At 37.2% G+C, this 27231-nt stretch overlaps 1 protein-coding gene across 2 annotated transcripts; it reads left to right on the top strand.

The window, feature by feature from the left end:
- Positions 1–1136: 1136 nt before the first annotated feature.
- On the top strand, positions 1137–26281 carry LOC105033740 (probable serine/threonine-protein kinase WNK3). 2 transcript variants are annotated; one of them, XM_010908644.4, is made up of 8 exons: positions 1137–1504; positions 1808–1845; positions 1968–2195; positions 2305–2528; positions 2612–2769; positions 24108–24291; positions 24417–24539; positions 24635–26281. In XM_010908644.4, exons 1-8 carry the CDS (start codon positions 1415–1417, stop codon positions 25534–25536), a joined length of 1947 nt encoding a protein of 648 aa, XP_010906946.1. In that variant the 5' UTR covers positions 1137–1414; the 3' UTR covers positions 25537–26281. The 2 variants fall into 2 exon arrangements, with proteins under 2 accessions (XP_010906946.1, XP_010906947.1); XM_010908645.4 differs by lacking the exon at positions 1808–1845 and having other exon boundaries at positions 1138–1504.
- The last annotated feature ends 950 nt before the right edge of the window (positions 26282–27231 follow it).

Below are 27231 nucleotides of genomic sequence, written 5' to 3'. Positions count from 1 at the left end.
TCGATTCTCCAACAGCAACAAAAATAATATATCTGCATGCAGGCCAAGTGTATATTTAATCTTTTTCAGACCTTGCACTGACGAAAGCCCGATACACTTGGAAAGCTATTTTAACTGTTTGTCTCATCTCCAATAGACTAGTTCTATATAAAGCAATATCATCTCTGCATATATGCTAGCTAACACCGTGCATATCTAATCCATTCTGGGCCTTACAACGGTGGGAGCCTCATACAATGGAAAGCTAATTTTACTGCTCGTCTCATCTCCAACCGACTACGTTGTATGTAAAACAATCTGCCGATTATTGCTTCAAAATCTCGGGTATTTACCTTGCACTACTTGGCTGCACGTATCATTTTATACGACCAAGTGATCCAACTCCTAACGTTCAAATAACAATAAAAATTCCAAGCAGCAAGTCGTATAATAATCATTTATTGGGAAGTACTTTATCCACCTCCCTGTCAAAACTTTCCGACGCTTTTGAACACGCGACAGCGACGGCACCAAGCAACAGCCGTTGCACGTGAAGAGTTTCCATCAACTGACCAAAAGAATAAAACAGAGTTTCGATTCGATCTCACCACTAATCGAATCACTTTGCTTTTCTTATCATTTCATCCTCTCGTGAAGGCTAGCAGTAGTCAGACGTCCACCTCAAGCCCAATCCAACTTCGAACTTCCTGATCCCCCACCAAAGAGCCCCTTCCTGATCCAGCAGTACACATTTCCGTATCCTGTATCATCACTCTCAATTACTCCTTTTTTTTTTTTTTTAGTAGTCTTTTATATCTCAGAAGGAAAGAACAAGAAATATTCATGGATCCTCGATAGCTTATATGTTAACCCCGGAACACCAGCAGAGAATCCCGAGCTTGTAACGTTCGTTTAAAGTCGTGACACCGGACAAGAGACGTTTGCTTTCTTTTGCCACTAATTATCCCCCAAACGCAGCACGTGATATCCGAGTCGCAAAGGGCTCGTAAACAAGGTGGAATTACCATTTTACGCTTGCGAAGCCGGTTTAGATGTCTCAGGGGAAACTTCGGGGGTATGTTCTTTTATGGTGGATAAACTTAAAACACGGACGATGGGAAGCACTGTAGCATTACCTAAAAGCAAAACTAACCCATCACAGTATACGGTCAGTGCGGGCAGCTCGGTCAGTTCTCCCTCAATCTCTCGTTTTATCTCTTCTTTTCGGACTCTTGGCTCGTTATAGAAACACCTCTTCTGGAAATCTCTTGCACTCCTTTTATCTCCTCATCGTGATCAAATTTCTAATCCCGGATCTCGTTGGGCTTTGTGACGCTATACGTATCCAAGGTTTTGGTGATAATTTCGAAGAAATTGGGAGAATTTGGTCGGGCCTCGGGAAGAATTGAGGTCGGAGTTGGCGAATTCCGAAGGAATGGCAGCAGATTCGTGCTCGTCCGAGCAGGAGCAGGACGAGCCAGACGCCGGGTTCGTGGAGGTCGATCCCACCGGTCGCTATGGCCGCGTAAGTTTAATTTTAATCCTAGGCTCATCCAATCCTTCAATCTACAAATTTATTCTTTTCTTTTTTTCAATTTTCAGAATATGGCATCAGTTTCGGTCGTATGAATTTTTAGACCATGTCCTGTTCGACTTTGACGCCAATTTGATTCATTGTTTTATGCATTTGTTTGTCAATTCATGTAACCTGTGCTTATGCTTACGACATTGTGGTCTAAACCGATTCTTTGGATGATTTTGCTGGAAAAGTTTTGATCTTTGAACAAATTATGTTAGTCTAATTGTAGTTGTTTTGGTCATCTTGCAGTATCGTGAAATATTAGGAAAGGGTGCTTTCAAGACCGTGTATCCTATTAACGCTATACCTTGTTCAAGATAGTGTTTATTTATTATTACTCTATGGATTTGGTTCTTGTAACGAATTTTTCGACTAGTTGGGATCCTTAATTTGGAGGGTGATCTGTCAGCTATAAAGCATTTGACGAGTTGGAAGGCATGGAAGTTGCTTGGAATCAGGTGAAGGTGGCTGACGTGCTGCGGAACTCGGATGACCTGGAGCGCCTCTATTCTGAAGTCCACTTGCTTAAGACTCTGAAGCACAAGAATATAATCAAGTTTTACAACTCGTGGGTTGACACCAAGCATGATAATATCAACTTCATCACTGAGGTCTTCACATCAGGGACATTACGCCAGTCAGTATTTTCGCACCTCCAATCATTTTCTTCTGCTGAAGATAATTCATTCGTCATGAGGATTTCATTTGATCATGATTTCTTGATGATCTGTTTATTCGTTTAATAGGTATCGCAAGAAACACAAGCATGTAGATGTAAGAGCATTGAAGAATTGGTCTAGACAAATATTGAGCGGCCTCCTCTACCTCCACAGTCATGACCCTCCAGTTATTCACAGAGACTTGAAATGTGACAATATATTTGTGAATGGAAACCATGGTGAGGTGAAGATTGGCGACCTCGGATTGGCAGCCATTCTTCGACATGCTCATTCAGCTCACAGTGTTATTGGTGACCACTGCTTTGTGTAGTCTTGTTGGTACATGATCCTGGAGGCTTTGATGGATTTCTTATCTTTTTTATTTTGATGGTAGGTACGCCGGAGTTCATGGCTCCAGAGCTGTATGAGGAAGAGTATAATGAGTTGGTTGACATTTATGCATTTGGCATGTGCTTACTGGAGCTGGTGACGTTTGAGTACCCATATTCGGAATGTACCAATGCAGCACAAATATACAAGAAAGTGACATCGGTGAGATTTCTAAATCTAACACATCTATACAGAATTGTGGCTTTACTTATTTATTAGGTCGAGAACTTGCCTAATTTTGTACCATAACGTTTGTCATCTTTTATTATTCTTTTGGATCGATATGTTGGAAAACTAACTACTTCAAGGCCTTGTCTCGCGCTCATGAACAAAACTATCATTTATGGTTGTCCATCTTTGTGATGATTATCATTTATACTGATTATCAAGACTCTAAGATATCTTTTTGAGGTTTATTTTTTTTTTCCTTGTCAAAATTGTAGACTTACATTGCGATAAGTTAGTTTTTAATTTGAGCTATTTATTTATTTATTTATTTTAAAATGGTAAGAGAGCCATAAATTTTTCTCAAACATTATTCTTGATGGATTACACATTGAACCATAAGCTGGCCCCATGCTAGTTGTGACATAAGTCAGGGAAATCACATCTCTCATCATCTAGGTCAAAGTATTTATCCCTGAACTTGCTGACTACATTGTAGGCTGCTCATGGAAGATGGGCTTTGTTGGAAGTTTTTGCATTCTCGGAGTATGATATTGGTGGATATATGCGTGTTTTACTGAATGAGAAATGATGAATCATTTCCTCCTTTAATCCTCATACTCTATCAATTTGGGAAGCTATGTTATTAAGGGGCTGTTTAGTTGTATTTGAGGTTTATAAGGCAATCATAAAACCTGATTTTCTATGACATGTTTACAAGAAACTGGGGGACGCTTGTTTTTCAGGAAGCTAGTTTTTCAGATTTTATGACATGCTAGTTTCTACCAAGAGATCTTATGAAAAGCAGCCAAGCATGTGATTTTGTAAAAATCATCAATTGCAGGTTTTTTATGAATCTATTTTAGTCAGAACAACCCTTAAAATATCAAATGTGTAATTCTCAGGGATCAATTCTGAGGAGAGCTTGAGTTAGTTGCATGCCTTATTTAGAAAAGGCGACTTGGCAAGTGGTTAACTTTGTAGTCTGGTCTTGGTGTGCGTGTATTCAAGGAGAAGAAAAGCCAGAGGGTGCCCATATGGGTAGATAAATATTAAAATGGCTTTGCTTACCTGGTGCACTAATCACTTCTTTACTTTCTTTTTATTTTTATTGCTTGGTGCACTAATTACTTTCTTTTCGTGACAATAGAACTTTTGTCGAATCATTGTATAATTTTATGTCCTCAACAAGTTAAATAAGTTAAAGGAGATTTAGTTGATAAATTAAGAGTTTTTTGGGCTGAAATTTCTCTATTAAATGATTTATCTTATTTAGTACCTTCACTTAACTAGAATCTCTCTCTCTCTCCCCCCCCTCTCTCTCTATATATCACTTTATGCCCTCAACAAGTTCTCTAATGCCTGTCCTTTCACTTCATTGTCTTCTATCTCTTTCCTTGCTTTCCCTCTTATAGTTATTTCTTCCAATGTCTGAAAAACTAGACCTGATTAGTCAACTAAACAGTTGGACTATCAACAGGCCAGGTCTGTGGTTTGGATATGCTAACAAACCCGTTTTATGTGAAAACCAGCAAGAATTGCTTAAACCATTGGTTCAACTAGGAGCCAATTGAAACAATCCTACTCTTTCATGAACCAGTCAGAATTTCCTTTGTCTCTTAAGAGGGGTTGGCTTTCACAGTAGGCCAGCAAAAGGGGTTAAAGCTTTCTTTTCTTCATGCGAGAGTGTGCAAAGTGACCATGTTTCCTTCCCTCCCTTGCCAGCTCACCCAAGACCGTGAGTCCTTTGCTTCCCCAAAACCATCTCCCTCCTCTCAATGTTCATATACTCCATAATTGTCCTAAGGCAATGGATGAGAGGTGGAAATGAGAATTTGTAGGGCTTGCAGTCTGTGGTGTTGACCATGGGTGGAAGAGATGGCACTAGGTTTTCTAGATGGGGCAAAGTAGTGGTTCAAGGAACAGGAGAGGGAAACAAATGGAATATCACCAAGGAATTTTTTTGATTATTTTCATATGTTTATTTTGTCATTTCTACTATATTATTTAGGAATTGATGGAGAAATTGTGGGTTCACTACACTTCTAAACGATGATTCATCTTCCCCTTATTCTTGTTCTCGAGGGTTGATGATAGGAGAAATTTTTGAGATTTTTCTCACTGCCATTTGTCTTTAGGGTCCTTGTGCTATAAAAATTTGATATCTTCTCATATATTCTTTTTCTTACAATTAATTGTTAATTAGGATTTGGATGTAAAGTTGGAGGTGATCATACCTCATTATTACCTCTAGAGTAGAAGTTTTATAGGTATTGTTATTTATCTTTTAATTCTTTATTTATAGTTAATCAGTGATTAATATATTTTATCTCACAGTAATTCCACAATTCATTTTTCGGTTGACCCGATGATTGAACTGGTGACTCTGTAACTTTTTTGTGGCCAAAGATCCATGCTTTTAAATATTGGTTTGCTCTCTTTGTTTTTTCATATTATGTATTATAGTTTTGAATTTCTGTGTCAAGGGTATCGCCCTGAATCTGTCTTGTACATGAAGACTTTGCTTTTTAATACCATGGATTAAGTGGTTCTCCATATTGATATGTCTCTTATGATTAATACAGTGCCAATAGGTAATGTGCATGCTATAGAGTACCTATTTTCATATACTGTGCATCACTATCTTCTTGTTTTAATTTCACATTGCAAATAGTATAGTTTGATGTTAGCAGGACTGGCCTATATAAGAGCCTTTCCATTTCAAACTGGACCTAAATGTTCTGAAAAAGCTCGTTACTATTTGAATCAATTTGCTGTTCTTCTTGATAGACATTTGTTTTTGAGTATTCTTTTCGAAAATCATCCAAAGGCCTGATTTTATGGGTGGACAAGCTAAGGACACAAGATGGTTTATACCACTTCAAATCAAAGGCTGAATATCAAGGCAACCCATATTTTCTTCGTTTCAAGGTTTACCTTAAAAGTAATCATATTTCTTGCTTTATATTTGAACTGAGACATGCAAAGCTAAGAACCTATTTCTTTCATGCACAGAGGAATTGTAAGTTTCATATTACTTATTGTATTTTTATTTTTCTTGCAGCTGTGTCCATGATAGTACTCATCATGAATCTTAAGCTTTCTAACCTGTCTATGGCTCGATAAATTCTTCATCATGTGCACATTTACAAGCTAAATTTTTACTCAAAGCAATTGATTTACATGCATACTTGTAACCTTTATTTTTTTTACTCTTCTTATTTGACTTTCTGTGCAAATCTCAACTGCTTCTTATAGTATTCCATTTATGGTCCTTGTGGCACATGAGCACTCTTAATTGGTTGTCATTTACTTCCATTTCTGGACATAAATCTTTCTGTAGAGTCAATAATCAAGGATGTGCACTGCATTTGGAAGAAAAAGCATGTTGCTTGTACATTACAAGTTCTTGATATTGGTTATTTTTGAAGTATTTTTGGTCAAAAATGGTGTTCCATAATAAAATATTTTATTTTATGATTGTTTTTTGGCACATATACTCTATAACATGACTGAAGCATCCTTCTTTTGCATGGGACTCTTTCTATTGAATTTCTTCTAGAAAGAAGATTATATGACTATTGTCACTCAACTAAACCTTTTTGATGTTTAATTATCCTCCTTTTCTCATTTTTCTTCTAGTTTATCGTATTCCTTCAAACATATGAATGTAAGAGTATATGAGGATAAGTACCTAGTAACTCATCACTTGCAACCATTTAAAGCCAAAATAGCCAAGTGGACCATAATGGCGATAATACTAAATCAAACTACAAAACTATTTCACCCATCTTTCTGGCTGCTTGAAGCATATTTAACTTGTGCTTCCCATGGGTCAGCCATATTTTGGATATAAACCAATAGGATATGGACTGTTAGGCTTTGTTTGCTGTAACTTGTTCGCATGGGCTACATGCTTCTGAAAAGTCATGATAGTTGGGGGCCAACATGGTTCATTTCACATGTTTCTGTGATTCCAAAGGTTCAAAAATTTGGTTTTGGTTTCGGACAGCTCCATGGAGTTTAAGTTCACATTATTTTAACTATGGTATTTCATACTGATCCGAACTGGCCGGTACACCCTGTACCATACAGTATGGTGGAGAACTAATTCGGTTCAGGCCGATTTTTCAAAAAATGGTCTGAACCGGATCGAACCGGTCGGTTCAATACGGTATCAGCCCGTATCGGACGGTACGATATGGTATAGTATCAGTTTGGTCTGGTTTGGTTTAGTTTTCTTTTTTTCTTTTTTTAACTGTTAGGTAGGATTTTTTTTGAATTTTTTATTATCAGTAAGATTCGATACGGTACGATACCATACTATACCGATCAGAAACTGGTATGGGCCTCAGTACCAGTTCCTGAAACTTTGGTTTCAACAATGCTAAAAGTTTAGCATCAATTTTTAGAGTTTCAGTCCAAAAATCAAGAAAAATTTCCAAAAAAAAGGAAAAAAGACAAAGGAATCAACAGAAGTTGTCAATTTATTGTATAAGGTTCTCTACTTGTCTAATTTGACAATTTTGACTTGAAAGCAATATCTCATAGAGGTGAAAATCAAGATATTGGTATTTTACATTATGAACATTTTTGTTCATCTTTTAGTAGAACTCACAAACAAATTGAATTTGGGCATTTCTCTCTCATATTTTAAGATTAATGAGGATATTTATTTTATATAAAAAGATCTTATGCCTATAAAATCTCTTGTAGTTGTTCAAGTTCATCTTTATACAATATTGTAATAAGAGCCATTTAGGAGTTTTGGCCAATCAAGCATCATGTTTATTATCTATTTCCCACTTTAGTTTAAGAGAAAAAATGGCCCCATAAGACAATAAATACTAAAATAAAATAGACAAGGCATTTATCATTAGTTTTATTAAGTTGGCCAAAGTGGCAAACCACCAAAATCGGTTAACATTAGCTAAAATTGACTGGAATCTTGGAGTAACTGCCAGTTTTGGTTTGATCTCAATCAAAAATTAATCCTTGCACTATATCAAGGCCCAAGAAAACGGTTAGTTTGGTTTATAACTCAGTATATTGTGTATTGGGGTTCTTAGGTAGGGCTGGGAGTAGGCCTAGGTTGGGCCAATTTTGTGTTGGCCTTGGGCAAGGCCCAAGATTGTTTGGATCAGGTTTGGTCCCAAACGTATGGCTTAGGAAAAATTATGTGCCAAGCTTGAGCCTAGCTTGAAGCTTGAGCCCAACTTCTAGCCTGAAGCCCAAGACTAGAACTTGGCGCAATCTTGGCCTGAATTCATTACTAAGGTTTAATGTCAGAGTCTTTCGGATTGCATAGAGCATTATGGGCCAATTGGACTAAGCATCGTATTAGTCTGGCCAATCGAAGTTGAGCCCAGCCTTTCAGCCCAAACAAGTTTATTTGGGTTGAGCCCAAGTTGGACTTGGCCCAGGTTTTGGAAAAAATATTTCAGGCCTAAGCCTTTCTTGAAGTTTGAAAAAATTTCGTAGTCAGGCTTGAGTAGGTGTGGCCTAGTTTGCCCGGCATTTTTCTAGCCCTAGTCTCAAGTTGGGTTAATACCACAAAATCTTTTGAATTGACATCAAATCAAATAGTTTGGTATAAATCAAGGTTGGGTTCAGCCCGTGCAAAGGCCAAACCAATGGCCAGACTATGTATTGCTTGTGAGTCTTTTGTAGTGTGGAAAAAAACCTTGCTTTTCAGTACTTGGTTGAAACATGCAAGGGAGATCCTAGGAGCATCCCATGCCAACCTTGGATTTTTGAGTTTTAAGGCTAGAGCAACCATGATATTGTTTGAACTCTGGTCCAATGGGCATAAAGAAATTGTTCAAGTTGTTAAGCATATAAACTTGAGGAATTTAATTAAGAATTAGTAGAAATTAGCCTCTTGTCATGTGTCTTAGTCAATACAAAATAGAATTGCATGCTACTTTAAGGATTCCCACTGATTATTTTAGATGAACAAGAGGATAAAATTGAAAGATTTACTATATTTCTATGTAATTCTTTTTCTATGAAGTGGCTTTTTGAAAAACCTTGATGCTATTCCTAATCGCTTAGTATTTTTATAAAAATGATGTTTTATAATTTAATTTTGATTCAAAGTTATATGGTTTTAAGTAGATTTGCTGTTCGGCCAGTACTGGTGCATAGCGACCATACCACACCACTAGTACCGAATTGATATGCGGTATGGTGGGTGTGCCGATACTTGGTACGTGAATTGGGCCCTATACCATGCATACCAATACTACAATAGGATGGTACCTATATGGGGTCCAATATTAAGACAGTGAATGTTGATTGTATGTGACGAATATGTTTTCGTTGATTCTACATCAGAGAACACAATTTTGATGATGCTTATGTCAATATTCCTACCATATTTTTTGCAAAATTGTACCACTAAGGCAAGAAAGCATGATATAAAGGCTACAAGCAGATTCATGAACCAAAAAATTAATTCTATACCCATGGTACAAGGGTTCTAGGTTGTATCTATATAAACTCATCAATATCCTTTGTTAGCATGATCTTCGATATGGCATGTGCTATATCCATACTTGGTTGATATGAGTTTCATTCTTGATATCTTAAATAATTGGAATCTAACTTGTTGAAGTATTAAAATTTATATCATGACCTTTTTGGAGCCTAACATATTTCCTATGAATCTAATGCATCAAATTGTTCAAAAGATATTCTTCATCTTCCTTCTGAGATTTTGGTACCATTAGTGAATCCTATGAGTCCAAAAGTTGCTTCAATGTATTAAAAAGCTGGTAGCAGGCATGTAGCATCCAGAGGTTTCATAATAGATAGTGGATGGTAGATGCTATAGCACATGCTATGTATCCAAAACAGGGTGCAAAAGTGCATTAGTATTTTTTCTTGCTAGATATCAAATATCACATCTGTTGCTTCAAGGCTTCAGATAGAAATGGACAAGATCGATACTAGACTGAATTGGAGTGCTATTGAAAATCAAACTGATGTGGACCACGAGTGGATCTGCAAAAGAAGTCCTAGGACCGGTGGGGTATCCTCCGATTTAGGATCCTTCGATGATTAAGTCCATCGGAGCTTTGAGAATAGATAGTAGAAATAGAAAAACTGAAAGGCTAGAAGAGAGATTTTGAATGAGCAGAGTGGGGACTCTTTTCTCTTCAATGAGGGAGCTGAAATTGATTCAACAGAGTCTTAGCTCTATGAGTTATGACTTACCTCCCGAGAGTATTTTGCTCTTTTTTATATAGAGGGGGTTTTGCTTAGGCCGTTAGGCCGTTAGAAGAGTTTGTTAGGTCGTTAATTATAACAGAATGGTCAGCTGTATGGAGATCGTGGGTTGTTTATCCATATGGCGATTAGCTGTAGCGTGGTTGGAAGACAGTTGCCATTGAGTTGGATAACAGCTGTAAGGTAACCGTTTGTATTTTAGGATTACGTCGGTTGTGGTCTGATGTCCCTTATGGTGAAATCGGCAAATAATCAACTAAATATCATGTTTTATTAGAAACTAATTCTGATCAATTCAGATTGGTACAGAGTTGAGCTAAAGGTTGAGGCAAATCGATACTTAGCCGACTTAATTTGGAAGTATACTTATAATTCAGATAACTCCATGTTGCCATGTGGCTTGATGATGAGGTCGGTTTGTATGTACCAACACATGCTCCCCACTTTCTAGACCCGAAGCCAAAATTTTTACGTCAGGTGTGGGTCGATCTTATCTGACTTCTACTGTCAACATAAATGTGTCGGACAATGAAAAATTAAGAGTATTATTTTTTTAATCATTCGAAGCGACATGCCGCTTTTCGAAAATAATTTGTCGGATTCAGTAATTATGAGTGCTTAGAGAATAGGAGCTCCTTATTATCTGGATGGTTATGCCTAGACGTGCCTCATCATCGTTGCACTGCCATTGGTACCTTAGTTGCCACACTGGTCAGACCTGTGTGGCTTAATCAGGAAGAGGTGCATCGAACTAATTTTCTCAGAATCATTGGATCATTGACAAGTGGCATTGATCTAATAGTATAGCTGATTAATTTGAACTGTTGGTAAGTTCTATAAATAGGCCTGTACTCCGTTTAAAAGCTATATTGTTTGCACTCTGCTGAGATTCTCCCGGAGCTTTCTAACACCATTGGAGCTGGAAAGGGACTTTTTTCGATGTCATCGGAGTCGGGGAAGAGATTGTCGGAGTTAGGAAAGAGTTCTTCAAAAGCTTCCTCAGAGCCTTTTTTTTGTCTATTAGGTAGATTTCTTTGTTCTTAACTTTTTTCCGTGCAACTCAGGGTTTTAGATCTCTTTAATCCCTATTTTTCTCTCTTGGATAGCTCTTTCCTTTCCTTTTCCTTTGCATCTGCTTTCCTCTTTTCATTTGCTTCTTTTTCTCTTTTCTTTCAAAAAATATCCTTTGATAATAGCGAGATGAGTCGGGATGATCGTATACCTCGATCGATCCAACTGCTGCTCGAATTCGAAGTGGAAACTCCACCTCGGGCAACGATCGAGATCAATACTTTAGGTTGGAGGATCCGGAGTCTCCATAAGGGGATTCTTGGATTGTTTTGGTCCTAGTACTGAGCAATCTATCTGACTGATCTCGATCTTCAGAACTTAGGAAAAAATACTCAATTTCTAAAGAATTTCAGCTCATAGTTTCAGATCAGGATGATCGGGTTACTAAACCTTTAGAAGGTTATGTCGCATTTTATGATGAGACACTTCAGTCTGGACTTCGATTTTCCTTACATAATTTTTTAGTAATGTCTTAGACTTCTATAGGCTTCATCCAACCCAAGTCACTCCTAATGTCATTAGGATGATCATTGTCTTTATCATTTGTTGTCAATTATCCATCATAGAGCTTAGGATCTCTCTCTTTAGGACGTTGTTCATCCTAAAGAAGCACCATTATGAAAAAGGCTGGTGGTATTTCTCACCTTGGCCTAAGTATAAATTTGTCCTGTTCTTCTTTTTCTATTCATAATTGGAAAAACTTTTCTTCTTTATTTCTTCAAATGTTTTATGGGATTTCAGCTGCAACTGGCGTAAACTTGAGACCAGATGGAACTTTAATAATGAGGTACTATCTGAGAATGAGAAAGCTTTTGTAGAACTACTGGGTATGAAGGTTCTCAAGCGAGCCTACTGGTGTTTGATCAATCTTTATTTGATGTCAGCATCAGTCAAATCCCTTTTCAGAGTAAGTCTGATGTCAATTTTATTATTCATCATATTTACTTCATTATCATTTTTTTTAACAATCATTCTTCTTTTGTTACAACAATAATGAGGTTTGATCCAAAGAGGTTGGTTGACATAAAGAAGAGGAAGTAAGATCCTGCAGACCAGCTGCCCCTAAGGGGAGCAAGGAGGTTGCTGCTTCTTCAAGGTCGCTGCCCCGCGATCTTCACTTGGGGCCATAACGATAGAGGTAGATGTTGGCCTGATTTCTATCGTATTGTCGATGGCCAAAAATCAACATCGGCAATCTACTGAGGTGGCTCGTCCACCTCCAAAGGAGGCATCTGTGCATCCAAGGCAAGCTTCTTCTCCAGCACCTCCTTCGACATCCCAGTCGATCGACGAGCAGCGACCGAGGTCTTAAACCCTCAATGTTAGTCCACTGTCTACCTATCGGAGAGGATTGACCTCTCCAAGGCATCACTTCTGAAGACATCAAGGCTCGACAGGGATTTGCTATGTACTATGATGCCCCAGAAGGATTGAACGCTTGAAGGAGGGATCTCTTCATCGAGCAAATAATAAACTACGATTCAACAACATTTTAGACGTAAGTTTTATCCTTTTTTAACCCTTTTCTTTTCTCTTTTCTTCTCCTCTTTTTTTTTTTTACATCGGCTTTTATCGATCTAACTATGTTCATATCTTTCTTCCACAGTCGGCCATGTTCTTTAGGTTGCTTAATAAGCACCTGACATGGTTCTTCGAAAATAAAAAAATCTCTGGAAGAGGTTGGGTAAGCATTCACAATAGATGATCATCTGACTTCGGTCAAGTAATTATAGGTAAGCATAATTTGTCCTCGGTTGGGTAAATAATCAAGGTATTAATAAATATTGATCTGATCTCAGTCAAATTAATAATAAAGCCGATGTGGCTAAAGTTAACATGTAAACTTGTTGTCAATTTTAACTATATCAAATCAATTAACTTGAAATGAATCGATCTTTTATAATTCATCGTAAAGGTTTCAAAAATATCTTTTATTAAGTTTGGAGATGTAGGTTGGGTCCTTTTATGTATGGAACTTAACCCTTGAGGCTTTTTTATGCCCTCGGTCATTAATTGCTTTGAATCGATGTCGCGAAGTTCAGTCTGTGGATCTGGATACTTTTCATCGGATTCTTTTGAGTCTATCTTGAAAATCAAATATTTCAATAAATATTTATGAGGTTCAATACGAAGATTAGGTATCCCACATCTTTTATCTGTGAGGTCCAATCTGGAGATCGGATGCCTACATCTTTTATCTGTGAGCTCCAGATCGGAGATCGGATGTCTCATATCTTTTATATGCGAAGTCCAATCCGAAGATCGAATGTTTCACATGAAGTTGTCTTGATTTGATTGGGATTGTTGTAACCTTAACTTGGCTTTTTTTGATCTCGTTTGGATACTTGTATTTTTCTTGACCTTGTTTGGTCAGACTTAATGACCTCGTTTGGATGAGATTCTTTATACTATCTTTGTTTGGCTGGATATCGCAGCCTCTTTTGAATAGATTTATTTCTTTCGCTCGATTTGATACCGATCTAGTTTAGATATGATCTCCATCTATCATCATCCTCGTTTGATCGGTGGTTTGATCAGTTTTCACCGATCTAATTTGGATGAAAAGGAATTTTTTGACAGAAATTATTTATATTGAGACGATTAGAAATTTGTCTTCATTAGGACAAAAGTTGAAGACTTTATTGAAAGACTTCGTTAATAGTATATTTTGAGATTCTTAGCATTTCATGTTCGCAGAATAATTGTGCCATCTAAACTCTCAATTCGATATGCTTTTGGACAAATCACCTTTATAATCTGATAGGGTCCTCAATTTGGAGCAAGTTTTTCTTGTTCTGCAGATTTTGAGACTTCAGCTCGACGAAGAACTAGATCTCCTTTATGAAAAATTTAGACTTTATTCGAACGTTATAATATCTGGCTACTTTTTATTTATAAGTTACCATGCGAATTTGGACTGTTTCTCTGATTTCATCAAGTAGATCTAGGTCGATCTTTAGTCGATTTGAATTGTTTTCTTCATGAAAGTTTTCTATTCTGATCGTCGGTAGGCCGATCTCTACTAGTATTATAGCTTCTGCACTAAAATGAGCTTAAAAGGTATTTCTTTGGTAGGCCTCCGAGGTATAGTTCTATATGTCCAAAGGATACTGTAAAGTTCTTCTATCCAAAGACCTTTTGTCTCCATAAGCTTGGTCTTTAGGCCTTGAAGAATGTTCTATTTGTGACTTCAGCTTCTCCATTTGACTGTAGATGTCCCATCGAGGTAAGCCTGTGGTCTATATGAAGCTTGGAATAGAACTTTTTAAAATTTTGATTATCAAATTATCATCCATAATCGGTGATTATGATCTGAGGTAAATCAAAACGGTAGATAAATGACTTCCAATGAAGTCTTGCATCTTCTTCTTGGTAAGTTGTGCCAAAGGTTCAGCTTTCATCCATTTGGTGAAATAATCAATGGCCACAATAAAAAATTTTCTTTGTTCTGTAGCCATTGGAAAAGGTCCCAAATATCCATTCTCCAAATAGCGAAAGGCCAAGATGCTGTAATAAAAATAAGTTCGACTGTAGGCTGTTGTTGAATATTAGCATACCTTTGACACTGATCACATTTGTTGATAAGGTCGGCCACATCCTTCTGGATAGTAGGCCAATAATAGCTGGTTGAATGACTTTGTAAGCCAATGACCTGTCCCCCAAGTGGTTGCCATAGATTCCTTCATGGACTTTTCGAAGAGCATAATCAGCTTCCAATGGTTGCAAGCACTGAAGTAATGGGAACGAATGTGATCTTTTATATAATCGTTGTCTTGAATGACATACTATGGAGCTTGTCTTTTAATTCTTCTTGCTTCAATTGAATCGGTTGGTAGAGTTTCTTTAGTAATATAATCCATTAATGGATCAATTCAACTTGGTTCATGTCAATTTGGGCAATTGGCAAGACTTCAATACTGGGCCTTTCAAGAACATCAACAAGAACCCTTTGGTTGAGCTCAGGAAAATCTGATGTGGCCAAATGTGATAGGGTATCAGCTTGGACTTTTTCTGATCTCGATACTTATATGACTTTTAAATCTTTGAAGCTTTTTGATAACTCCTTTATATTTGTAAATATTGGGACATTATAGAATCTTTAGCTTCAAATTGATCTCGTACCTATCTGACGACAAGCTGAGAATCGGTAAAGATTTTGAGTCTCCTGACATTAAGCTCTTTAGCCATTTGAGTCCTGCAATGAGCGCTTCATATTCTGTCCCGTTGTTTGAAGTGTTAAAATTGAATCTTAGAGCATGTCGGTGATAACACTTTTTGGACTGGCCAGAATCAAACCAGCTTCATTTTCTTTCGAATTTGATGCTCCATCAACATGTAGTACCCAGCAAGAATCTTTTTCAATATTTTTTGGGCTTTTTGAGATGGTTCTTCGTCGGAAATAGAACATTTCACAATAACTCACTCAATATTTGAGCCTTCATCGAAGATCGAGGTGGATAATGAATAACAAATTCACTTAATTCAATAGCCCACTTGACTATCCAATCTGAAGTATCAAGTCGTTGCAAGATCAACTTCAAAGGCTGATCAGTTAGAACAACAATAGAATGAGCTTGAAAATAAGGCCGAAGTCGTCTAGCCGATATAATGAGAGCATAAAACATTTTTTCAGTTTTAGAATATTGAGTTTTAGCATCTCGAAGTAATTTGCTAGTATACCAGATTGGTTTCTGTATTCTTTCATTATCTCAGACTAAAATCGAGCTAACAGCATTAGTTGAAACAGATAAATATATGAATAATTTCTCACCTTCACAGCTTTGATGGTAATGGAGCTGTGTCCAGATATTTCTTGAGATCATTGAATGCAATTTGACACTCATCCATCCAATTAAAGTCTTTAATCTGCCTTAAGATTTTGAAGAAAGAAAGATATTTTTCAGTCGATCTAGATATGAATCGATCAAGCGATGTATCCGTTCGGTAAGTCATCGTACCTTCTTTATTGTACTTGGATGTTTCATCTCAAGTAGCACTCGTATTTTCTCAGGATTAGCTTCTATTCCTCTGTGTTACAAGAAAATCCAAGAATTTTTTCGATGTAATTCGAAAAGCACATTTATTGGGATTGAACTTCATTTGATATTTACGTAATTCTTTAAATGCTTCTTCTAGATTGATCATATACTGATCCGAGTCAGTATTTTTCACTAATATATCATCAACATAGATTTTCATATTTCGATCGATTTGTTGCTTGAAGATCTTGTTGATTAAGCATTGGTATATGGCATTTGCATGTTTAAGACCAAAAGATTCATTTTATAACAATACAAACCTCTTTCGGTGATAAAGACTGTGTTTTCTTCATCCTTAGATGTCATTCTGATCTGATTATAGTTAGAAAAAGCATCCATGAAGCTCAGTAATTTATGTCATGAAGTAGCGTCAACAAGTTGGTCGATTCTTCAAAGAAGAAAACTGTCTTTTGGACAGACTTTATTGAGATTGGTATAATCAATGCAGATCCTCTATTTTTCATTCATCTTTTTGACCATGACAATATTTGCAATTTACTTCAAATATTGTGCCTTTTTGATGAACTTAGCTTTCAGAAGCTTATCAACTTTCTCATCTTTGTTTCTGCCTTTTGAGGTGAAGCTTCTTTTTTTTTTTTATCGGCTTATGCTTTAGATCAACATTTAGCTTATATACAATGACATCGGTAAAATTTTCGACACGTCAGAGGTTGACCGGACAAAGACATTGATGTTTGTCCGAAGAAAAGATATCAACTTTTCTCTAAGGTCGGATTTTAATTGAGATCCGATCTAAATAGTTTTCTCTGGATCCTCACATAAAGGAACAATAATAAGTTGTTCGGCTGGATCTCCTCAATTTTATCCTTTTGATCAGGTATTTCAATTGATGGAGCTTCTGCTGAATTTTTCATCTTTGTGGCTATCAAAAAGTACTGCCTAGCAAGCATTTGATCTCCTTGCATCTCTCCGACTCCATCCTTTGTTAGGAACTAGACTAACAAATGATAAATGAAAACCACAGCCTTGAGGGTGTTAAGTCCAAGTCGGCCAAGGATAGCATTATACACTGATGGTATTTTGACAATCAGAAAAATGAGCTGTATAGTTGACTGGTGGGGTTCTCTTCTGCGGTAACTGACAGGGTGATCTCCCCTCCACAGCTACAGAATCTCTAGAGAATCCGACTAGTGGAGCACGACCTGTTTTTAACTAACCTAGCATGTTTATTTTTTGAAATGCATCGTAGAACAATACATCACGGAGCTTCCATTATCAATTAATATTCTCTTTACATCATATTTTGCTATTGTCATAGAAATGACAACATCATCATTGTGAAGGAGTTTGGACTCTTCTGACATCATCATCAGATAATGAAATTATATTGTTAGTATGTTGTCACTTTGGAGAAGGGCTTTCGGCTACCTTAGCTACTTCCTGAGTTCCAACGAGATCTGAGATCATATTAATGACCCCAATAGTAGGCTTATTGAGCTCATTTTCATTGTCGGGCCTCTGGTATTGTTCAGCAGTTTGACTCGCCCGATCTTGAACATATATATTGAGATAACCTCGGCGGATTAGTACTTCGATCTCATATTTGAGTTGCCGGCACTCTTCAGTATCATGGCTATGATTTCGGTGGAAGTGGTAGTACTTTTATCTTTTTTGTTGGTGGGGCCTTCATCGTATTAGGTCGGCGAAGATATCTTTGGTCCTCGATCTCCATTAATATTTGAGCTCGAGGAGTAAACAATGAGGCGTAGGTGTTGAATTGCCGAGGCGGGCTTCTAGATCTTGAATTTTTCTTAGGTCAGTCAGAATCATTTTCTTGTTGATTTCCACGGTCTTCTTCTCGGGATCGTTTTTTTTCGTTCTTTTCCTTCTTCGCTTGGCAGAGTATGCTCTTTTGTTCTTCTTCTTCAGCTTGAGCATATTTTCGAATCCGGACTAATATTTGCTCATAAGTGTCCGGATAATTCTTATTGAGGGAGAAGATCAGTTGATTGCTGTGGAGTCTTTGCTTCAAAGTAGCCATTGCAACGGACTTATTGAAATTTTTTACTTTCAATGTAGCGGCATTAAAGCATGCCGCATATTCTCGGAATGATTTGCCCTCCTGTTGTTTAATTGTAAAAAGATTATTAGTATTCTTCAATAGATCTGATTATTATCAAAATAAGTAACGAACAGCTTCACCAATTGTTCAAAGGAGGAAATGAATCTTGATTGGAGCCCGAAGAATCAATTTTTTGCAGATTTTTTGAGGATAATTGGGAGGGCGATACAAAATAGGGCATCAGACGTCTCTTGGAACCTTATGATAGCCCTGAAGCCTTCAAGATGGTCCAGAGGATCAGTGGAACCATCAAAGGATTCCATTGTTGGCATCTTGAATCGGGAGGGAACCAGTTCACTTAGAATTTCTTGGGAGAAAGGAGATTGTAAATTAACATCTCTTCCACTTTGGGGATCGCCTCCTAGCTGCATTTCCATCAGTCTTTTCTCATGATCCTGAATCTTTTGTCCAAGACTTTTTCAGTATGGTTTCTTACTGTGTGGAGTAGATTCTGCTTCCCAAGATTGATCAACGCGATCAAGAAGATGATCATGATGAAGATCTTGATGAATTGGTTGCTGGATGCGGCGAGATTGAGCTTCTTGAGGGGCTACTTCTTGCTACTGTTTAGTGGTATACTGAAGTTGTTGTATCGTAGCAGTAAGGGCTTGGACCTGAATCAGAAAATTAAATTATTGTGGATTAACTATAATCAGAGGTTGAGTATTCTCCTGAGCATCTCCTAGAGAAGATGCGGATAAAAGATGATTTTGTGCCTTTTTGTTCACCATTTTCATCAAAAGTTTTTGGGGATGGTCCTTCCTCTAGCATCAATCTATTTCTGCAAGGCTTTGGATGGAAATGGGCGAGATCGGTACTAGACTGAACGGAGTATTGTTGAAAATCAAACTGGTGTGGATCGTAACTAGACCTACAAAAGAAGTCCCGGGACTGGTGGGGTATCCTTGGGTTTAGGATCTTCCGATGATTAGGTCAGTCGGAGTCTTAAGAATAGATAGTAGAAATGAAAAAACTGAAAGACTAGAAGAGAGATTTTGATTGAGTAGAGTGGGGATTCTTGTTCCCTTCGGTGAGGGAGCTGAAATTAATTCAGCAGAATCTCAGCTCTATGAGTCATGACTTACCTCTCGGAGAGCATTCTGTCCCTCTTTATATAGAGGAGGCTTTGCTTAGGCCGTTAGAAGAGTTTGTTAGACCGTTAGGAATTTGTTAGGTCACTAATTTGTTATAACAGAATAGCTAGCTATATGGAGATCGTGAGTTGTTTACCTACATGGCGATTAGCTATAGCGTGGCTGAAAGACAGCTGTCGTTGAGTTGGATAACAACTGTAGGGTAACCGTCTTTGTTTTGGGGTCACGTCGGTTCTGGTCCAATGCCTCTTATGGTGAGATCGGTAAACAACTAAGCTGATCATTATGTTTTATCAGGAACTAATTTTGGTCAATTCCGATTGATATAGAGTTGACTTGAAGGTTGAGGCAGATCGATACTTAGCCAACTTGACCTGGAAGTATACTTATAATTTAGATAACTCCGATGTTGCCATGTGGCTTGATGATGAGGTCGGTTTGTATGTACCAACAACATCTTTATACCAACTTCATCTAAAAATAAAAAGAATCACGAGAAAATATAAAATATCATACACCTAACATTATAATATCATCATAATATTATGTCAACATCCATATAACGTAAAGTTTCACAATCTAATGAGAAATCATCACCCGTCAAACTTAACACCACTCATAAGATAAAAATATTGATTGAACCGTAAATAGTTCATACTGTTACAAAAGCCTTACAAAAGTCAAAGTGAAGTTTTGCAGTGTTATAATAGTTTACCCATTCCATGGTATTTTCATCATTTTGATGTTGTAAGTATAGTTAGGTCTTGTTTGGGACAATTTTGAATCATTTTGATCTCTTGGTCTTATTTGTAGTGGTAGTTGTATTTTGAGGATTGTTTTGGAAAAGTGAATAAGGTATTAGATAGGGTTAGGGGGAGAGGTTTAACTTCAGAGTTCAGAGGCAAGAAGCTTCTCAAAGAAGCCTCTAGCTTTGAAAGGGGACTGGAGAGGTCTTCTATGGGGCTTCTTTCTGTTGCTTTTTTCCATGGCTGCTGCTCTCCAAGAAAGGATTTCAAGTGTTGGAATGGTTTTTAGGAGTCAACTCATGGCACCTTCTGATCCATTTATCGTTGCATCATGTGCGAGAGGTCTTTATTCTGCTGTTGTTTCCTTTCTTTTCTGAATTATGAAGCTCTAGATTCCAGGTACTTTCTTGGCTGATCTTAGTTGCCACCGTTAGTTGGAAAGTTGTTTTCTTTGCTGACTTGTGAAAGAGCTTCATTTATCTGCTGTTTAGAGAGATAACCCTTAGAAATGTAGAATCAGTTACTTTTCAGTGATTAATTTGTCTCAAATGTCCATAATTGCATCAACCACAAAATAAAGATATTAATAATCACATATCATCAACAATAGAAGAAAGTGTCAATCGTAAATTATATAGTTCACTTCTTTTTCCATGATCTGTTCAACTAGGGCTTGAAATAACTAGACCAGCCATGCTATAACCAACCTTGGACCAGCTGATTGTTAGACATGTTAAGCTCACTGTGTAATAGATGCCCACTTTGAACCTGTAGCACAGCAGCCTCTATTGCAGGTTTTGCCAATATATCAGTGGCTTCATACTCAAGCACCATATACTGTTGCTGTGAAACTTATCATAGTGTTTTTGGGCGAAAACTACTGTAGGGCTGCTGATTTTTAAAACAATGAGTTGCCAGTGAGCATTAATTTGCTGGACATTGTGAATAAACCATTTAGAAAATCCACAGCCTAATGCAAGAATGCTAGAAGTTGATTCAATATTTTGAAACTTATATAGGTAAACTTTTGTGCTCGACTTTTAATGGCAATGCTTTTAGAACTTTCATCCTTTTCCCTGCATTTTATATGTGCATGCATCCTTATTAGATTTGCAAATGAACAGACATCATCTTTGTCACCATATTCTTTTCTTAGATTGCCTCACTAAGCTCCCAGATGAAGAGCTTTGTTTCATACTCTAGGTATGTTACAACCCTCAGCGAGGGCTAGTTTAGTATTTTGTTTTCTCCAAGCTTGTAGCCCTTTTGCTTCCTCATTCTATACTCAATAAAGCATTCACTAGAAATTTTATGTTTATCTTTTTTAAGGAGGCTTGCTAGAAGCGACTAAACACAACTAATGACCTGATGGTGTTGTCACTAGCTCAAATTATGAAGGAAAGCATGTATGGAAATGATGGTGATGGGGAAGCCCCTCTACCAACATCAATTTGCACTTTGTGTGATAGATGTTGTAATTTGTGGGTACTGTCCAATGTCTTGTCCCTTCCAGATCCACTCCTTGTGTCTCTCTTGTCTATCGCTTGTTGCAGATCCATATCTTAGAGGACTATTGACCTCTTATATTTATTAAGTCCTTACTGTAGTGTAAGTACCTAGGTTAAAAGATTGACACGTCTTGTGAACTAGAGTTCTGTTACCTTAAACATCTTCATGCTTGTTTCCTTATGTCTGTTGCATCTTCATCCGAGTTTGACTTGTATCCCTCTATCACACCCACTTCAAATACAGACGCATTTATACCAAGTGTTGAGCAATGTAAAAATGACCAAAAACAAAAATCAAATGTTTAGATGTTTTTGCTATATCTGTCTATTTATTTTAAAATGGGTAATTCAAATTTTACTATTAATGTATAAAATATTAATTTAGTTTTTTAGAATATCCAAACCTGCTGAGTATTCATTCATGTGTTTTGAGATGTGAGAAGCATGATTACTGATGACGATGCTAAATTATGTGCTTCACCCTGTGTTTTTTCAGCCAACTTCATCATATTCTCCATTTCAAATGTAGTTCATGTATAAGATATAGCCTAAGAAAACTTCAAAACATTTAATTTTCATTTGTATGAAATTCAAATTATTAAATCTCATTGACAATCTAAATTTTCAGTCTAGGTGGTTTTTTTCCATATATTCTATATTGAAGGGTTTGAGTTCGTAACTCGTGAGTAGGCATATGTCTTGTTTTTGTGCGGATGTGTGCATGTGCGTGTCTGCATGTGTACACATAAAGGTGTGGATAGTTAAGTTGGGAGGCTAACCATATGTTTTGATATAGGACATAGGTAGATGACATAACAGTGTGTATGTGTGCGCATGGACATTAGTATGTCTGTAGGCTTATGTGTATCTTGGTGGTCCATGCTTATCTTTAGACCATTTGTGACAGAGCTAACGACTTTTTGGCCATTCATTTGCATTTAACATGATGCCTGCTTTGGCTTTTAGTTTGGTGCATGCATCTTGCCAAATACTCTAGAGGGATACCACCTTGTAAGCACAAATCTCAACACTCAATGGCTAGAAAGTTGTTTATTCCACTACCAATGATTTAAAGGTGTACAGTTTAAAACTCTCTCTCCCTCTCTCCCTCCCCCCTCCCCCCTCTCTCCCCTCCTGGTGTGATTATGTGTGTGCATGCAAACATCGTATTTCATTTGGGACATCTGTCTGCATACTCTTGCATCTATAATATGAGCAACTCATAACCTGTATAACAAGGACATTGTTCTTCTCCTTTTTCTCTTATTAGCTGATTTTTTTCATGCAATCTCTCAAGGATTGTTAATTTGCAAAACCATTTGCTGGATATTAACTACAACTAAGCCTTCATTTGACATGCACAAAAAATTTGCATTTCATACGATCTAGACTTTTACTAGAGTTTCATATTGGTGCAGGAAAGAGTTCTTAAGTAACATGCATATGTATAAATTGTTGGTCAACATATAGACACTCAAAAAAAAAAAAAAAAAGAAAGAAAAGTAAATTGCGTCATATCTCTTATGGGCTAGTGGTTTTAGCTTTCCTCTTATGTTGGTAGTCACATATTTTGTTGAGTTGAAAATATTTTTCATGAAGTCATCCAAACTGCCTTTTAAGCCCATTTTGGTGAGGCTGTTTGTAGATGAGTGGCATCTTCACAAGGTCCTTATTCTGAGAACTAATTTTTTATCTTTTGATGATATAGAAGGTCCATATCCAATAGTCGTTATCTATCTCTAATCTAATAAAACCTGATCATTTTCAGCCCATTAGCAATCTTAATAGCATATTTTCCCTCTCAACGATTAAACTTTCTTGAATGTCATATCTATGTGCAAAGCTTTGTTTAATCCTTTGAAATACTTTTCTATTTACATTATGAAGTTTCCATGTTAGCATTTGGTGTGTACGGGTCAAGGAAGATGCATCTTTGATGATTGATTGGAGTCAGCATGGTAGATGCTCATTCAATAATATCTATTGATAGCAATACTCATTGGACTGTTCTCAGAGGTGTCGGTTACTTGTATACAGTATCCTATTTTTTGTGATTAAAAAAACACTCTAGATACTTTTTAGATACTTTCAAGATACATCCCCAATATCTCCAAATATGAAGGGGAGGGTGTTTGCTTTCTTTTTAGTGTTGAATGGTCTATCAATTTTATAGTCTATAATGTTAATATGAAATTGTGGAGTATGGATTTCAGCCTTTGGATTTAAATGGTGAGGTCTGCTTGTAAAAGTTGTTGCTATTGTATAAGTGTGGGCTATGTAATTTCGATGACCTACTATGATTTATGGATGCTTTTTTATGTACATGCATATGTACATATTTGTATATGTATGCATATCTGCATGTTTAATACACACACTATGAACATTAACGTTTCTAGTTGTATCATATCCTACTTTTTAAGGTTTGCTGTGCTAGGTTATCTATATTTTGTCATGTTTGTATGCCATATCATTTCCATGTTTCATAGCTACTCATCATAGATTGGTGTATTTCCCGGTTTCCTGCTTGTCTGGTCCCCACTCTTTTATTTTTTGTTGTGTAGGGAGTCAAGCCTGCATCATTGGCAAAGGTGAAGGACCCTACAATTAAACAATTTATAGAAAAATGCATTGCCAATGCTTCTGAACGATTGCCTGCAAGAGAATTATTAATGGATCCTTTTCTGCTATCGGATGGTGAGAATGAAAGCATCAGCTCTTATCTGCAGCAAGTTTCCGATCATGCAGGTAAAGCAAATAAAAACAAACCACCTTGACATATGGCCTAGCTTTTGGTATCGGTTTTTTTCATATAGATGTTCTGAGATTTGTTTCATGTCTTTTCTTTTCATAATCTTAGACTGCAAATGCAGATAATGTTACCAGTTATGCATGTGTAAAAGAACCATCAATTACTGGCCGAGATTTCACAGTGGAAGGTCAACGCAAAGACATTAAGACGATATTTCTAAAGCTACGAATTGTAGATTCAACAGGTTCATCATTTATTTGGTCATCCTTAGTTGTACATGTGGTCTTTGTATTTTCCAAATATATCATTGATGGTAGTGCCCCTAATTTCTTTCTGCAGGTCAAGTTCGCAACATCCACTTCCCATTCGATATCGAAGAAGACACATCGATCAGTGTTGCCACTGAAATGGTTGCTGAGCTAGACCTTACAGATCAAGATGTTACGACCATTGCTGCAATGATAGATGCAGAAATATCGGCCCATGTTCCAGAATGGATGGCAGGTGAAGCTCTTGATAGCCGTGTCAATGAGTTAGCTTCAGATAGCCATGACTCTGAAGCTGAAGATGTACATTCTCCTCTGCCCAATGAATCAGATAATCCTCTAGTTCTAGAGCGGCTACCTTCTGGTCGGAAGTACTGGTGTTCTCCTAGGAGAACTGGTGAGGAGTCTCCACCATGGCCTGTACAATCAAATGCATCTGCTGAATTTAATTTGCGTGCAAGTGATGATGTACCTGTGGAGGTTTGTGGAGGGAAAGATGCTAGCTTAAATAATAATGACCAGAGGGAATATCACTCTCATGGCAGCACTTCATCTAACCGGCAGAAGGATTTCCCCCATTCTAATGGCAGTAGTAAAGACAATTTGGAAATCAATTCTCCATCAGCTTCTCCTGGTCTACAAAACCGATCCCCAGCTGATATGGTTAATCAAGATAATGAACTAGCTTCTTTATGTCATTTGTGTTACAATCAACATGGAGCCACTGATGAGCAGTGTGGGGGTGATGATGAACAGTTGCCTGATACATTATTGGAGAGTGAATCTGAGGATGTGAGATCTGTTGTTCAGAGGTTAGAGAATTTGTTGGTCCAGCAGCAGAAAGAAATTGATGAACTAAAAAAGAAGCACGAGATGGCTATAGAAGATGTTTTTAAAGGACTGCATCCTCATCTTCGTAGTAGGATATTAGATAAATTCAACCTGAAAATTAATAACAATAAGGTCCATTGTTAGGTGGAATTCTGTGTGGGATATTCCCGGGCTGTTGTTCCTTCTAACCAGCAGTCATTGCTATGTTGTATGGCTGGCTCTACTGTGGAGGATATCAGATAAATTCAACCTGAAAATTAATAACAATAAGGCCCATTGTTGGGTGGAATTCTGTGTGGGATATTCCTGGGCTGTTGTTCCTTCCTACCAGCAGTCATTGCTATGTTGTATGGCGGGCTCTACTGTGGATGGTGTTTTAGGATGACCTTACATTGCACCAGGCACCATTTTCAGAAGAGGATGGCCATTAATTCTACAGGTGGATGAGTAGGCTTTCGGAGGCAAGTCAAATGTGCTGATCCTGCATTCTGGTTTTTTATTAGATGTGGGTTTTCTGTAATCTTATGAGAACTTGGATAAATTGGAATCTTAAGGCTCTGCCATTAAAGGATGCGGTAAAGTATCCCTTTGACTTGATGTCATACAAGCATGCTATGTTTTCTGCGTATCCAGATCAACTCTGACGCTGTTGCTGTTCAAGATGCTATTCTGCTGCAAAAAGTTCATGCTGACTTTGGCTTGAGAGAAAAATCGTCTCAAAAGCAAATTTGAGCAACTTGTGTTCATTGTTGAATGTAACCATAAATTATTGGAATTCGTATTGTATATATTTATAGAATTTGCTTTTACAGATAGTAATATCTTGACTTTGATTGTGATTTCCATGTAATTTTTAGTGTTTCATGAATGCATTATAGTGTTTTGTGTATGGAAGTGGACTTTAATTTATTTTGCTTTATTTTTTGGATGAACTTATTTGGTCATGATCAGTGTGCTAGGTACTTTGATTTATTTTTTGTCTGTTTCATATGAAGGTATTGGGTACACCTTGATTCTTCCCATTAATAAATATGCATGCCTTAAATTTGTACTTGTATAACTTGTCATTTACCCTTTTCCAACATTGAGGCATCTGGTCTGTAAGGAGAACTGCACCACAAACATGTCAACTCCTCAAAATTGGGTTTGATGAAACCCCAGAGTCATTGAGGTGACCTAATTAAGAGTAATTCTAACATGGTTAAAGCAGCATTCTTTATTATAGCTTACACTCTAGTTGATGGTTGGCTGTAGCACTGCAAACCATCTACTTTGGGGAGTATGGAACAGACAAAGGGTGAACTGGGACGGTTTGCCTTGTTGGCTAGGCTTACAAGCGAACCAATATATAATCTCTCTCCTTTCATGCTTGTTAATTAAACAGCTGCGCATGTATCAGAAAAAAATAAGTACATAAGTACCTGCACTCCCCCGTACCCTGCGATTGTCCCCTTCTGCAACCCCCTTGCATCGAGATCTAGTCCGATCCCTTTGCTGCCTCCTTCAATGTCTCTCCTTTTCTCTCCCTCTGCTCTTGACCCCCTCCTACTACTAAGTGCATCCCTTCAAAATCCTAGCCTCTCTCCCACCTCCACTATTCGCTGGTATGTTGCAATTCAGTACTCTATGTGCAATATCCCAGTCCCATAGCATAGATCTTAAAGCATCGGAATAAATAATAATACAATAATTCTTAAGGGCCAGATAAAATTTTATTAAAGATTTTTGAAATATTTTAAATAATTAAAATGAAGATGTTTATATTAGATTGGACCAAATGGAAGAATGTTGTAATTTATATGATTAATCTCATCCGGATGTAGCTCATGTTAACATATA

Source organism: Elaeis guineensis, chromosome 9 (assembly GCF_000442705.2).
Source record: "Elaeis guineensis isolate ETL-2024a chromosome 9, EG11, whole genome shotgun sequence".
NCBI classification, from domain to species: Eukaryota; Viridiplantae; Streptophyta; class Magnoliopsida; order Arecales; family Arecaceae; genus Elaeis; species Elaeis guineensis.
Note: the sequence above shows the minus strand (reverse complement) of the source record. Positions and strands in the feature narration are given on the sequence as shown.

Coding starts and splice junctions, on each gene's coding strand:
- LOC105033740 (XM_010908644.4), top strand. CDS start 1,415: ATGGCAGCAGATTCGTGCTCGTCCGAGCAGGAGCAGGACGAGCCAGAC. Junction 2,529..2,611: donor TTCAGCTCACAGTGTTATTG/GTGACCACTGCT, acceptor TTTTGATGGTAG/GTACGCCGGAGTTCATGGCT. Junction 24,292..24,416: donor GCAAGTTTCCGATCATGCAG/GTAAAGCAAATA, acceptor CTGCAAATGCAG/ATAATGTTACCAGTTATGCA.